At 40.0% G+C, this 15,574-nt stretch overlaps 1 protein-coding gene across 1 annotated transcript in view; it reads right to left on the bottom strand.

Moving 5' to 3' along the window:
* Positions 1-6,922: 6,922 nt before the first annotated feature.
* cntln (centlein, centrosomal protein) overlaps positions 6,923-15,574 on the bottom strand; it is a 116,710-nt gene continuing 108,058 nt past the window's right edge. Inside the window, exon 26 of the mRNA XM_089006860.1 lies at positions 6,923-8,029. Coding sequence (XP_088862986.1) covers positions 7,913-8,029 — 117 coding nt within the window. The 3' untranslated portion in view covers positions 6,923-7,912. The remainder of the gene's footprint in view (positions 8,030-15,574) is intronic.

Raw genomic sequence — 15,574 nt, 5'->3', positions numbered from 1 at the left:
CTCGGAAACCCAATTGGTCCGCCGGAGCATGTGACTACCAGCTGAGTGACGACAGAGGTTGTGACTCCGCCCCTTCCCCAAAAGACACCTGCAAAGAATTAGGAGGCACAAACACTTATTTAAAACAGTAACTGAATCCAAATATATGAAAACATTTTGATTGATACATTGCCATCAAACGATAGGAGTAATTAGTTGGTTCTTAGTGGTTGGATAATTAGACCAAGGTGGTGGTTTGAACAACTAATCTCTTGGTTTTAAATCCGAGATTAACACATACATACTACGAGTCACGTGATTCGTTGCCATGCGTTAAATGCGGTTGGAGAGTCACGACTGGGGATGGGGTGTTGGACACGACTTCCGGTGTGCCTGAACACACGTTGTTGTGACTATATATATATACAATGCAATACATATTGATTTATATAGCACTTTAACAACAGCTAAAGCTGTAACGAATATATAACTAATAATATATATATACATGCAGTACATATATCGTGCTCGTTTGAAACGAGGTACTGTCGCGAGGTCTAGTGTGCAAGCACCGCCATCTTGTGGAACGTTAGAGGGGATGCAAGTTGCAAGTAAAAAAAAAAGAATAATTAAAATAAAAAAAGATGGTCGCCAAGAATGACAGCTTTTTAGATGCTGCAAAACGTACAACTGAGTCTTGGAATTTATTTTCCTGTATGATATAATTCAAAAAAGATGATTCCATCTTTTTAAAACGTGATATTTGCACTATCCAATCAATGTAGATAATTTATATATAAAATTACATGCATCAATCAGAAAATACTTTGACTCCCAAATTATAACATCGGAATCGCAATTATTCTGAAACATTGCAGCCGACCTTCCTTTCCAATTGAACACGATTGAGCTCTGCCCTCTGGTGGAGACAAAGCTGTACCGACACTCCTAACGGTGACTAAACCGGATTTGCGCAATTTATATATATATATATATATATATATATATATATATATATATATATATATATATATATATATATATATATATATATATATATGACACATATATAACAATGTCTTTGTATTTTTAAACCACGCTACCAATTCAAGCATGGCCCTCCATTCAAACATGCTAATGTACCTGCGCTCTACTCTAATTGGTCCCAGCGATGCTGGCCTGCTCCACCTGTGCTCAAAGGGTGAAGGAGAGGTGGGTTGGGGGCAGCGCTTCCTACCAGGCGTTCATATTATGCATACAAACACGTCTTTGTTATCGGCCACTGGAACTGAGGGCAGAGAGAGAGAGGGAGAGAGCACAAAAAAAAAAAAAATAATAAAAGAGAAATTTCTATTAGTTTCTGGAATTGAGATCACCTGAGAAGGGATGCATTTTCAGGGGTGTCATGTTGGTCAACTCACTGCAGAGACATTATGAAGTACTGATAATGAGTGCGAGGAGAAGATCTTGAAGGTAGAGAAAGTGTTTGCAAACGGGCACGCATGCTGTCAACTGGCTATCTATTTGCTATCTATCTATCCAGATCCCGGACTATCTACCTTTTTAGCAACCTACCTACCTAGCTATCTATTAGCTAGCTAGCTAGCTTTCCATCTATTTGAGTTATTCCGGGTTGAGTGTGACTGCTGCTGCTCACCCACAAAAAAACTTAACCTGTGACTGTAAAGTGACCTTGGGAGTTTCGAAAGGCATTTATAAATGAAATGTATCATTATTATGATTATTATTTTATCATCAATGCCGGAAAAACTAAAGGATTGCCGAACGAGTGCAAGTTCTTCTCAGACATTTTGGGTCCGCATTATTGTTGTATACATATGTTGTATACTGAAAAGGACATAGGTACGTATTGTATCTTTGTACTTCTTTTCCTTTCCTCTTCCTTTTATAACTGTTGTGAAATATAAATTTCTCCACTGTGAGACTAATAAACGCTAATGTAATTTAATCTAAATTCTCTCTGTTTGGTGACTGGACCGCAGAGTACTGTCAAAATTGCCAAAATGAACTCTTGATTCACCTGCACGATTTATACTGACCCCTTGTGGCGAAGACGGGAACTCCAGAAAACAGACAATGGGCCTTCAATTGACGTTTTTTTTACTAGGTCGCCGTGATAAAAACCTGGATGGGATGGCAAAAAAATAAAAAAAAAGAAAGAAAAAGAAAATGGCCCTTCCTGCTCCTCCCCTCCCCGAAACTAACAGGGGTTGGGGGGGTCTCTGGTGACTCTCCTTCGCTGACATACTTGTCGGTGCTGCCAACGTCCCACTTTGATATCGGCCGCCGCAGACGTTTGGCACCCACTTTGTAGATAACAAGCGGGACATGAAGCCAAATGCATTTTTGACACATGTATAATGCAACGTGTTTACTCCTTTTGCATTGTACTTTTAACCTGGAATGTCTGCACCTTGTCCCGTGCACATCGCCATTGACGTTCACTTCGAAGAACCCGTGTTGCTATGAGAGAAAATGCCCTGACGTACATGATCAAAGTTGTCATTTTGTGTCGACATAAAAAAAGCAGGATTAAAGAGGAGGACATTTAATCATATTCAACCAAATAAAGAAAAATAGGAGGTGGTAAAATATTTTTTTGTGTTTCGTCTTCTTTGAAATTTCCATGCACAAACTAAATAGTGTGATACCATGTAGTGTTCAACAGAAGAATTACACACATCAACCTCAACGATATGAAGTCAATAACGGCATTCAAAATAATCTCTGAACTCTGGAAGAAGCGGTACCCAAAAGCAGTTGACTGTACAGTATATCGTTTTGGGGTGGGTATTGCAAATGTTTAATTTTTTTTCCCGTCAAATGTCCAATAAATGCATCTCAACTCCCTGTTCACCTATAGAAAATCATTTCGAATCAAATAAATGATATGAATCAAATAAATGAATGAAAAAAAATAATAATAATAAAACATAAAATAAATACTGATATAATAAATAATATGAAAAATCATATATGTATCAATAATAAAATAAAAAAATAAAATAAATACTGATATAATAAATAATATAAGAAATTATAAAAAAAAATCATATATAAGGCCTCGTTAATCACGAAAGCCTTTGTCGGAATCGAACCCCCATCTCAGATGGCCGGTGATCCTTGAATTTAGACACATTTTCAGATGACAAGGTGCACTTTGGTGGTTTGACATACGACAAAAAAATAAATGGAATCATCCTGCAGTACAAGAGTATTTTTTTACTATTACTTACAAAACTGACATTGGCAAAGTAATTATCCGAAATAAATAAATACATAAATACATATATATATATATATATATATATATATATATACATTTTTTTACAAGATTGTCATTTTCAATTAGGGTTTTAGAAGAGACCTAAAAATGTATACATATATAAATAATACAATGTAAATTAAATTAATAATAATATAATAAAGAATATAAAAATAACAATCAATAAATAAAATGTATTTATTTATGTATTTATTTATTTATTTTAAGCCTGAAAGATGATTTAACCGTGATAATCTAGCAGAGAGAGAAAGAGAGAGAGATAGAGAGCGACCTCAGAAAGTTAGGAGAAAGTTAAAAAAAAAAAACCAAGACACAGTGATAAGAGGAGGGGAAATGACACCGAGTTGACTGCGCTGGAATGAATAAACAGGCAAAGCCAAAGTCTGCATTTGGAAGAAGCGATCAAAGTCATTCCCAGCGGGCGCCTCCCTCTTAATGAGAGCAGAACAAGGAAAGACAAGTGGAAGATGAGGAGAATGAAACGTGAGGAAGAAAGGGGAATGGAACGCCATTCCGACACTTGGAAAGTGGAAAAAAATGTCTGGAGTGGGACATTTGTGTGTGTGTGTGTGTATTCAAGATGGTTTTAACATCTTCACCGTGGGAGCATCAGAGGCAAGGCCAGGTTAATTAAACCCGAGGGGTCGCAACTAAAGGGGCGAAGGAGGGCAAGTGGGTGTGATTGGGGTTGGGGTCGCATTTGAATATGTCACAGAAATAGAATAGCTTTATGGGGGCACAAACATGTTGACTGCGCAAAAGGAAAAAGGGGGCCTGCAAGTTATTAATGTTTGTCATTAGCGACGCTGGAGGACGGCGACAAAAGGAAGGGAGGGGGCCGTAAATCACACATACCCACACACACAAAAAAAAAGGCAGAAATTTATATGGGACAAATATTGACAATCGGCGGCTCGTGGGTATTGGAGCAGAGGAGATGCAAACTATGTTAATGAATGGTAATTAACCACCAGGGCTCATCTCTCCTGGATCTTGGCTAAATTGGTCCCTGAGATGCAGCCCAAGACAGTCCTGGCCTAATCCTTTATTATAAAAAGATAAAGGAAAACGACATCATTAGCATATACACCAGAATGGGGGGGGGGGGGGGCGGCGGTGGTGAGGGGATTAAAAAGTAGTTTTTTTTGTGTGTAAATTCTTCAACGGAGGATTCTTTGCACGGTTAATTATACATAATATCAAGAGGGGTGGTGGTGGTGGTGGGGGGGGGGGTGTCGGCTCAAGGACAGCGGAGAGTTGCGTTGCACCTCAAATATGAATAAGAAAGCGAGGCAGGGGGGAAAAGGTGTCAAGGTTTGGAACCGCTCCCGAGGGTGTATGTTTGTGATGTCAACAGTGGGGGGGATGTCGCCTCGTTAATCATGAAAGCCTTTGTTGGAATCGAACCCCATCTCAGATGGCCGGTGATCCTTGAATTTAGACACATTTTCAGATGACAAGGTGCACTTTTACTATTACAGTGATACCTTGGCTTACGAACTTAATTGGTTCCCAGACAGTGTGTAAGGCGAAAAGTGTGCATCCCAAAAGTTAATTTCCCATAGGAAACCATGAAAATGAGATTAATCCATTCCAAGGTCCCCATAAAACATGATTGTCTACTTTCTAATTTTCTAAGCCTGAAAACTACACAAAACATACTTTATTTTATGTATAACAAATATGCTATGGTATTATAATCAAAGAAATAAACTGTACAGTATAATAAAGTCATTTTACAGTAAAGTCTCGTTATATCGATAGTACTGCTTATTACGATACTATTTCTATGAATGCAAGGAGAAAATTTACATGCCGCAGGATCGGATATATCGCTAGTCCGGTTATATCGATATTTTTTACGACTCCCGAGAATATCGATATAACGAGACTTTACTGTATTTACTTTTGTGATGGTCGTTGATGGCTTGACTCTTGTAGGCGAGAATATCGATATAACGAGACTTTACTAAAAAATAGTTCACATGCCAGGTAAAATTTTCATAAATGTAACGTTCGTAAACCGAAAAGTTCGTAAGCCAAGGGGTTCGTAAACCGAGGTAGCACTGTATTTACAAATCCGACATTGGTAAAGTAATTATCCGAAATCGATAATTTGCTGGGTTGTTTTGCTTATTTTTGGATTTAGTGTCTCCAAAAAAAATCATTTACTTCTGGAATTTGCTCTCGATTTTGCCAGAAGTTTCCAGTTTTTTTTGGGGGGGGCAAAATGATTAGAAATTGAAAATCAGGCTTTTTTGCTTGTTTTTGTATTTAGCGTCTCCCAAAAATTATTTATTTCTGAATATTTGAAGACATATTTTTTTCTCAAGTCTGACATAATTTTGTAGTTTTTTTTTCTTTTTGGTGAAATGATTAGAAATAGATATGACTTTTTTTGCTTGTTTATGTATTTAATGTCTCCAAAAAATTGATTATTCATGAACATTTTACATTTGAATTTTCTCTCGATTTTGCCATCATTTTCCATTGTTTGGCACATTGATTAGAAATTGATTTTTTTACTTGTTTTTGTATTGAGTGTCTCAAGATAATGAACATGTGTATTGTTGTTTATTTCTGAAAATTTTAAGGCCAGAATATTCCATGAAAATCTTTCTTTTTTCCTTTGGGCTTTTCCCTTCACAGCGAATCAGTGTCCTCCATCTTCAGAGGTTTGTTTTGGCCAAGCTTTTACGTTGGATCCCGTTCCTGACACAACCCTCTGTGTTTATCCGGGCTTGGGACCGGCACAAGAAGACACTGGCTTATGCTCCCCTGTGGCTACAGAACAAGTCTATGAATTTCACAAAGACGAAGATGCTCAGGAAAAGGCTCTCAAATACAAAATGGTCATCGGGACAGCAACATTCCAAAGAGCAATACTATTTAAAGGACAACAGACATCTCTGGACAAGTTGGGTCCATAATTTGTAAAATGGCTTCAAATGACTTCTTCTGAGCGTATTTTACAAAGATTCCACCGCACTTAGCTATATTTTACGTTTTAAGACTTGCGCTGAATATTCAGGAAATCTTGTTTTTGAGTTGGTGACGAGTCCGTACGTGACGTCACTAAAGGAATGCCCCCTGACGGAAAAAAAGACACATTGTAGCAGTCCTTCCATCACATCAATGTATTCTGCTGTATTGTTTGGTTTGAAAACCTTGTGTTGCACCCAAAAGCCACCAGAAGAGGGCGTCCAAGCTCCATATAAGGAATTTATCAGCCTGTGGAAACGGAGGTGGCCACTGGAGGTCGTCATTTTGTACCTCTTTTTTGGGTGATAGATTTTCCCCCAATGTGGCATCAAAATGGCACAAATAAATTCTTTAATCGATTGCAAACATGTATGCTTTCCTCTTCAGAACTATTTGAATCATATTCATAACTGGATGAGTAACAAGAAAACATCTTCTCCGAATCTGAAGCCATTGTTTTGATTCTCGAGCAAGGCAAGACGTCTTGGCGTGACGTCACAAACTGGGAGCGGGACTTTCTGAAAATGCCCAATTCGCAGCTCAATTTTTTGCAGTTTTGGGACACTTTAAGTCATTTTTATTGGTGTTTTGTATTTGAATAAAAATATCATACTGCGTGTTTTGGGTATTTTAGATGCTATAAAACGTTTTTCTGATGTCAGTCAAGAAACAAAAAAGTGACGTCGGTTGTCCTTTAAGGAACATCAATGTTTTAAAGAAGGAAGATTGGTCATCTCTGAAAATGATATTTATGATTTTATTGTGATTTTTGGGCGCGAAATGATTAGAAATGGAAAGATTCTCGTTTTTTTTATTTTTGTATTTAGTGCCTCCAAAAAATCATTTATTTCTGAACATTTGAAGGCAGAATTTTCTAGATTTTGCCATGAATTTTTAGTTTTTTTGGCAAAATAATTAGAATTGGAAAATGTGGCTTTTTTTCTTTTCGTCCACCCCCAAAAAATCGATTATTTATGAACATTTCAAGGTGGAATTATCTGTCGATTTTGCCATAATTTTCAGTTTTTTGCCCCAATGATTAGAAATAGAAAATGTGTCATTTTTTAAAACTTGTGTCTCAAGATAAACATTTGTTTATTTCTGAAAATTTTAAGGCCACAATATTCCATGAAAACCTTTAAGGAACATAAAAGAAGAAAGATTGGTCATCTCTGAAAATGATATTTATGAGTTCATTGTAATAAACTCTGATAAAATCCTGGAATATTTCGGAGCACATACAAATGCAGAAAATACCACACATAATATTCTGCAATTTCTATTTTCCTGGTTGACATCAAAAAAGGAAAATTATGATGAAATTGACACTTTAAAATATGTCATTCATTGAAGGGTCAAGGTTTTGCCCCCCCCCCCCCCTAAAGTCCCTAAATTGCCAAATAAACATGGAAAATTTTGCATAAGCCTTCTCACCGCGGGTCCATGTTGATTTCAGGGCTAAAAGGCGTTTGCGCAGCACAGATGTTGAGGGCCTCATTCCAAAAGCTCGGCGTGGAGTGAATCCGAGGCCCAGCTCGGTCGAGTTTCCACCGAGTCGGGGGTTGATGGTGAGGGGAGGTAAGTTTTCGGGGTTAGGGGCGAAAAAGAAGCAGATGACAGTTTTCTCAACCTCAGCCTGAGGAGTCAAGCTTTTTCGCTGACTGCGGCTGCTGTTGCCAGCGTGGCCAGTTCTTCTGTCAGCATTTTCCTCTCCTTCATCTTCACACGCAAAGCTTCCATTAGCTGGCCAGCGGAGGGTATCTGCGGGGTCGGTGGGGGAAAAAAGAAGGGGTGGGAGAAAAGGAAGAAAGAAAAAAAAAACACATAAGTACCTTTAATCAGTTAAACCTGACATTGATTTGGATTCCCAAAAGTGTATGTGTGTGTGTGTGTGTGTGTGGGGGGGGGGGGGGGGGGGGGGGGGGGGGGATCAGATTCGGTTCAAGTTCATTCCAAAAAGATGATTGATGGAATCGAGTGTAAGTGACACTCATTTAAAAACGCTTTCGTGGACCTTTCCTTGTTTTTGTTGAAAACCTATCAAACGATTAATCGCTTTAAAGGACAACCAACACCAGTTTTTTGTTTCCTGACATCAGAAAATCTTTTATAGCATCTAAAATACCCAAAACACACAGGCTGATATTTTAGTCAAATGCAAAACACCAATAAAAATGACTTAGAGTGTGCTAAATCTGCAAAAATTGAGCTGCGAATTGGGCATTTTCAGAAAGTCCCGTCCGCATGTTCGTGACGTCACACCAAGACGTCTTGTCTTGCTCAAGAATCCAAACAATGGCTACAGATTCGGAGAATATGCTTTCTTGTTTCTCATCCAGTTATGAATATGATTCAAATAGTTCTGAAGAGGAAAGCATACATGTTTGCAATCGATTAAAGAATTTCTTCCGGGCCATTTTGAGGCATCAAGACTGATGTGTAGCGTCCCAGAAAAAAAAGATGGCGCCAGAGCTCTGTTGGAAATGGGCTGAGTTGTCTGCTGGGAATTCCCGTCAACTAGTATCAAATTGTAGTCTTGGTGCAACAGACAACGATTCACCATCGCGTTATTTATGTGTTTTCCTTCTAATTTCACCATCAACACGGATCAACACAAAGTTTTCAGACCAAACAAAGTACCGCAAAATGCATTGTGTGTCCTTTCTCGGTCAGCGGCGTTCCGTCCGTGACATGACGTCAGGACTCGTCACCAACTCAAAAACAAGATTTCCGGAATATTCAGCGTGAGTCTTAAAACGTAAAATATAGCTATATGAGGTGGAATCTTTGTAAAATACGCTCAGTAGAAGTCATTTGAAGCCATTTTACAAATTATGGACACAACTTGTCCGGCGGCATCGGTTGACACACAATGCATTTTGGGTACTTTGTTTGGTCTGAAAACATCATGTTGATCCGTGTTGATGGCGAAATTAGAAGGAAAACATAAATAACGCGATGGTGAATTGTTGTGTGTTGCACCAAGACTACTATTTGATACTAGTTGACACTAATTCCCAGCAGACAAAACAGCCGATTTCCAACTGAGCTTGGGCGCCATCTTGTGCGTTTTCTGGGACACTACATTGGAGTCCAGACAGTTCGAATTGATGCGGAAGGATTTCTTTAATATACAAATATTTATGCTTTCCTCTTCAGAACTATTTGAATCATATTCATAACTGGATGTGTTGTTTGGATTCTCCAGCAATGCAAGACGTCTTGGCGTGAGGTCACGAACTGGGGGCGGGTCATTCTGAAAAATTCGCAGCTCAATTTTTTGCAGGTTTTGGACACACTTTAAGTCATTTTTATTGGTGTTTTGCATTTGACTAAAAATATCATACTTCGTGTTTTGGGTATTTTAGATGCTATAAAACGTTTTTTTGATGTCAGTGAGGAAATGAAAAAATGGCATCGGTTGTCCTTTAAGGCCATTTTTTTGGGGGGGCGAAATGATTGGAAATGGAAAATTAGCCGTTTTTTGGGCTTGTTTTTGTATTTCGTATCTCCAAAAAAATCGTTTATTTCAGAAAATTTGAAGGCGGAATTTGTCTCGATTATGCCATGTTTTTCCAATTTTTTTTCAAAATGATTAAAAAGGGAAAATTTGGCCGGTTTCCTTTCGCTTGTTTTTTTTAGTGTTATTTATGAACATTTTAAGGCAGATTTTTTCTCTCAATTTTGCCATAGATTTCCAGTTTTTGGGGGGTGAAATGATTAGAAATGGAAAAGTTTGCATTTTTTGAATTTATTTTTGTATTTAATGTCTCCAAAAAGTTGTTTATTTCTGAAAATTTGAAGGCAGAATTTTTCTCGATTTTGTCATATTGTTGTAGTTTTTTGGGGTGAAATAATTAAAATTGGAAAATTTGGCTTTTTTTTGTATTTGTATTGTCCCCTAAAAAAATCAATTAATGACAATTTTATGGTGGAATTTTCTTCTCGACTTTCCCATAATTGTCATTTTTTTTGCCCCAATGATTAAAAATGGAAAATTTGGCGTTTTTAAAAACTTTCTGTATTGTCTCAAGATAAACGTTTGTTTATTTCTGAAAATTTTAAGTGCAAAATATTCCAGGAAAACCTTCAAGGAACATACACGTTTAAAAGAGGAAAGATTGGTCAGCTCTGAAAATGATATTTATGATTTTATTGTGATACACTCTGATAAAACCTATAAATATTTCCGAGCTCATAAAAATGCAGATAATACCACACATTATACTATTCTGCAATTTCCGAGCCACCTCACTTGGCTCCCGTGGACGTGAAGGAGCAGCTGATCAACTTTGACCCCCTCCCGGTTGACCGAGCGTCTCACAAAGGAGAGCCCGTACAGATCAATCAATCGGGCACGATTGGCCGCAAGTGAGAAGCTCATGAAAACGAGTCCCACCCTCCCTGGGAACCTTTCTTCTTCTTTATTAAAAGGTAGCAGGAGATGGCAACACAAGGCCGGCCAGCGCTCAAGTGGGAGAGTCCGCACGAACATCAAACACGGCGCGGGTCCTCGGAGATCCGCCAGCGCCGAAAGGAACTGCTGAGACATCGACCCCTTTGCAGAACAACACCTACAAGCCCAGCCCCCCAACACATCCCCATGGCGGCCTTCGCTCCGGAGGTCCCACAAAGACACACCCACACAAGGGTGCGCGCCGAGTCCTCATCAGCTAATTGCGCTCCCAAGACGACTAACCCAGCGCAAGACAACACAGAGCGAGGCGGCCATGACACTCTGAGGCCTCGGGGGGACGGCGAGTTGAAGTGCAGACGAGCGCCACCAACGTGGGAATCGGCTTTCTAAAAAATAACAATACAATACAATACAGAGCACCGATCCGTATGTGGAACTGTCGCGGCTTGGAATTGAAGCGGATTTACATGGGACAGGGGATGTGAGACAATCTCTTTTCGTCATGGATGGTAAAGCTTGTTGTTTGCTCTCAACATTGAGCTTGGAATAGACATGCACATTCCACCGTGATGTCCCTGATCCACTGGTGAAAAGGATGCGTTGATCTTCTCCTCCTTTATCTAGAACTGCTTCATGTGACAAATTTGTTATTTAGTTCTTTTTGTTCTTTTGACTTCAATATGGTGCCGCGAGAGTGGCTGCCTTTACAGCAGCTCCTGTATTTTGTTTTTCTACTCATTTCTTTCCTTTCCTCTTCCTTTGCTGCTATGAAATGTAAATTTCTCCACTGCGAGACTAATAAAGGTCAATCCAATCCAATCCTCCTCTTCTTTTTCTTTCGGCTTTTCCCTTCAAGGGGTCGCCACAGCAAATCAGTATCCTCCATCTTTAGAGGTTTGATCCGCATATCCAATCCAATACATCCTAATTTATATAGCACTTTCACAACAGCTGCAGCTGTAACAAAGTGCTTCACATAATAGTCAACACAAAGCAAAATAATAAACACAACAGGAACATCAAAACATGGACAGTTGTGCAATCTTAACGACTTTCCCCATGTACTCTATGATGTTAACACTATGACATGAAGCAGTTCTAGATGACAGAGGAGAGGATGAAAGCCTCCTTTTCACCAGTGGATCAGAGACGTCATGGTGGAATGTTAACGTCTGCTACAAGCTACGTTTTTTTAATAGCAGGTCATCTCAATCATGTGACTGATTATGGGGGATAATGATTGGATTGGATTGGATTGCCTTTATTAGGCAAATCCAATTAGGATTATTAGGCCAATGAGAGCGACAGGGAAACCAAATCGACGTCCAGATAATAATTCAGAGCTCCATTTTGTTTTTATCTATTTAAACTGAAATGGAATGAATGGTTTTACATAAGTTTACGCACTTTGATACCCCGCAGTCTGGTTTGGAGGTGCGCAGCGGTACGCACCTGCTCTCCCGCATCCCCTGGGCTGCTTAAGGCAAAGGTGTTAGCAGCCGGCCGCTAATGTTATGCTACATTTGATTTAGCCGGGCTGCCCCCTTGTCCCCTTCGGCAGAGTGCGGGAGTCGGCGCGGGGTGTCAAAAAGGGGAGCTAAGAAGGCCCGATGAGCATTTTTTTATGGGCCGGGGTGGGGTTTGATAGCAAGAAGGCCCTGTCCCCCTTGGCAACAGGCAAATTGCTACAGCAGCATTAAGCTACGATAACTCACCCACCCATGACTATTCAACAGGCCCGGCAGAGCAGACCTTTTGTCTCACTGTGATTCCGTGAACATGTTTTAGAAGTGAACTGACACGGAAAGCCACTGACACTGACAACCGCCTTTCCGAGCGTGTGCCGGGGGAAGGGAGGACAAGGACAGCGGCTCAGCGAGCAAAAGGTGTTTTCACCAGCCAATTAAATGACATTGCTATTCCGTAGCCCGAGGGTACGCCTCGAGGCGGAGGAGTTTGCGGCACTCCAGTGGCCGTTGTCTGCTCTTGGCGTGATACGCGCTAACTTTTTTTCCTCACCACCAGACAGATCCATCATTTTGACTCTTTTGTCTTCTCCCTCGGAACAGGTTAGCGCAATTATTTTCAAGGGCTCAATTTGGGAGAGCGTGTCGGGCTACTGAATACGGAAAACAAAAACCGGGGTAAGCGGAGGACAGATCAAGATGGCCCAAAACTGACAACGTGCAATTTTAGGAAGAAAATCTGTGAGAGCAGTTCATTAAAAGACGTTGTTTTACCCCTCTGATTTATTTTAAACATGTTTAACTCATTCACTGCCAGACAATGTGCAAACATATGTCCGCTCCAGTGCCAGGGTTTTTGTCATTGTCACTAAAATTGCAGGACCCACAGTATATTAAGCTTTAGGACAACATAAACATTCAATGCAGGGTTAGAAACTTCTGACTTTCTTCTTTCATGAGAAAAACAGTTAATTCCTAAGTCAGATGGGTCTGGAGTTATCTGAGCTTGAAATGGGAGCATCTGTACAAAATACAATACATTTTGATTGATGTACCGCTTTAGCAACAGCTGAAGCTGTACTAAAGCGCTAACGTGGACAAAAGGCAAATGCTGCCTTTTGGGGGAAAAAAAAACATTGCGAGTGTCATGATCTGGTTGGCGACCAACGGGGGGCGCTGTCGGCCCCACCTGCACCTGCACAGGTGCTGGTCGTCCCGATCAAATTGGCGACCAGCGGGTAGCGACGTCAGCCCTGCCGGCAGCCTCGCAGGTGCTGGTCGTTATAATCAATGACACTTAAAAGGACACCTGGCACGATCATCCGTGGCCGATTCATTGTTTGTTTGCTGCTTGGTTGCGGCATGCATCGTGTACGTGTTTGTTTAACGTTGGCGGGCTTTTACTTTTGGTCTTCTTTTGCTACTTTGTATTTTTTCCATTCAGATCATTTTGATGTTTTACATTTTGTTCCTGCTGACTCTATTTTAATACTATTTGTCAAACAACCTCCTGCTCCCTCCTGCCTGCTTTTTGGGATCCGAACCCGCCATCACCACCTAGCAAACCGTGACAGCGAGAGGTTTGACCAGCGCTTTAGCTCGGCACCCACCGCAAGAAAAAACAAAACCCGAACAAATTTGCCGCTCCATGTCATACTTTTCAATTCCCAAATAAATTAGTTAATTCCTAAGTTAGTCTGGAGTGATCTGAGTTTGAAATGGGGGTGGTTGTACAAAATACAATACATACATACTGATTTATATAGTGCTTTAACAGCAGCTGAAGCTGTAACAAAGCGCTGACATGGACAAAAGGCAAATGGTGGCCCCTTGTGGAAGGGATAAAACATTGCCAGTGGTCTGATCAGCGCCACCCACGCAAGAAAAAAACAAAACCCGGAAGAATTTGGGAATGGCGCTCCACATCATGCTTTTCAATTCCCGAATAAATTAGTTAATTCCTAAATTATATGGGTCTGTGGCAATCTCAGTTTGAAATGGGGGCGGCTGTACAAAATACGATACATACATTTTGATTTATATAGCGCTTTAAGATGGGCTGTAACAAAGCGCTAACATGGACAAAAGACAAATGCTGCCCCCTTGTGGAAGGGAAAAAACATTGTCAGAGGTTGGACCAGCGCTTTATCGGCACTCCTCCCACAAAAAAAGAAAACCAAAAAGCAAATAAATTCGGGAATGGCGCTCCACGTCACATTTTTCAATTCCCGAAAAAAATGTTTAATTCCCAAATTATATGAGTCTGGATTATCTGTTTGAAATGGGGGCGGCTGTATTTAATACAATACAATCCACACATCTTAATTTATATAGCGCTTTAACAACAGTTGAGGCTGTAACAAAGCGCTAACATGGGCAAAAAGCATATGCTGCCCCTTGTGGAAGGGCAAAACATAGCCAGAAGTCTGATCAACGCCTTATCGGCACCCCAGCAAGGCAAACCAAAACCCGAATAATTTCGGGAATGGCAGTGAATGAATTAAAGATGTTAAAACAAGCCAAGTTGAATAAAAGTGAAAAACAGATATTTTTTGTTTAGAATTTGTAAACTAGCTGTAAACTTATTCTGTTTATAAAAGCGCAGCCGCAAAATGCTGCGATTAACAAATAATCTGATGAGTCGATTAATGATTAATCAAAACTACGAGCAGTCGGCGAATAAAAATAATCATTTGCTACCGAATTGATTTGGCTTTGCTAACCAATAGCCTATTCTCCAAGATCATTGTCCCCACTTTTCGGAAAAACGCTCCGATGTAGGCCACCATTCAAGGTGAGGTGAAATGGGCGGAGTTTGTGGAGATAAAAAAAAGAAACACTGCCGCTGATCTTTCATCTTCTCATTTTTGTTTGAAAATCAAATGTATCAAAGGAGGGAATAATAATAACAACAACATAGGTGATAAACAGATTGAAAAAAAAAGTCCAAGCACAAAGGCATCACCGTCTTCAACCAAATCTTGCATTTGATTATCTCCCGTAATGAATATGTCGCCTTTGCAAAGCGCCGCATCAGGTAAGAGAAACAACTCCAAGCGTCTATTCTCTGCTTGGTAATTACCTTCCCCCCGCAGCGGGGCCGATCCCTCCTTTCTCCCCTTTTAAACCACGGGAGACTGATATGAAAGGGAATTGGACACTTGGGCCCACACGTGCTGTAATTAAAAAAAAAAAAAATCTCTCCTGTGCTTGATACGTTGTTTGGAAACATGGTTTTAGGTGTGCAACATGCATTTGTTAGGGATCTGACCTAAATACACCCTCAGATTAAAACACAGGGAAACACCGGAGCTTTATTTCGGGTTGCTTTGCTCATTAAGTGATGAAAATGAGGTGATACGGGCACCGTTGGGCTTTTTGAAATATGGACAGGTGATATCCATATAAAGGAGATGCTAGCTC

The sequence above is a fragment of the Hippocampus bargibanti genome, linkage group LG10, assembly GCF_051943395.1.
Source record: "Hippocampus bargibanti isolate YZ-2025 linkage group LG10, ASM5194339v1, whole genome shotgun sequence".
NCBI lineage: Eukaryota > Metazoa > Chordata > Actinopteri > Syngnathiformes > Syngnathidae > Hippocampus > Hippocampus bargibanti.
Note: the sequence above shows the minus strand (reverse complement) of the source record. Positions and strands in the feature narration are given on the sequence as shown.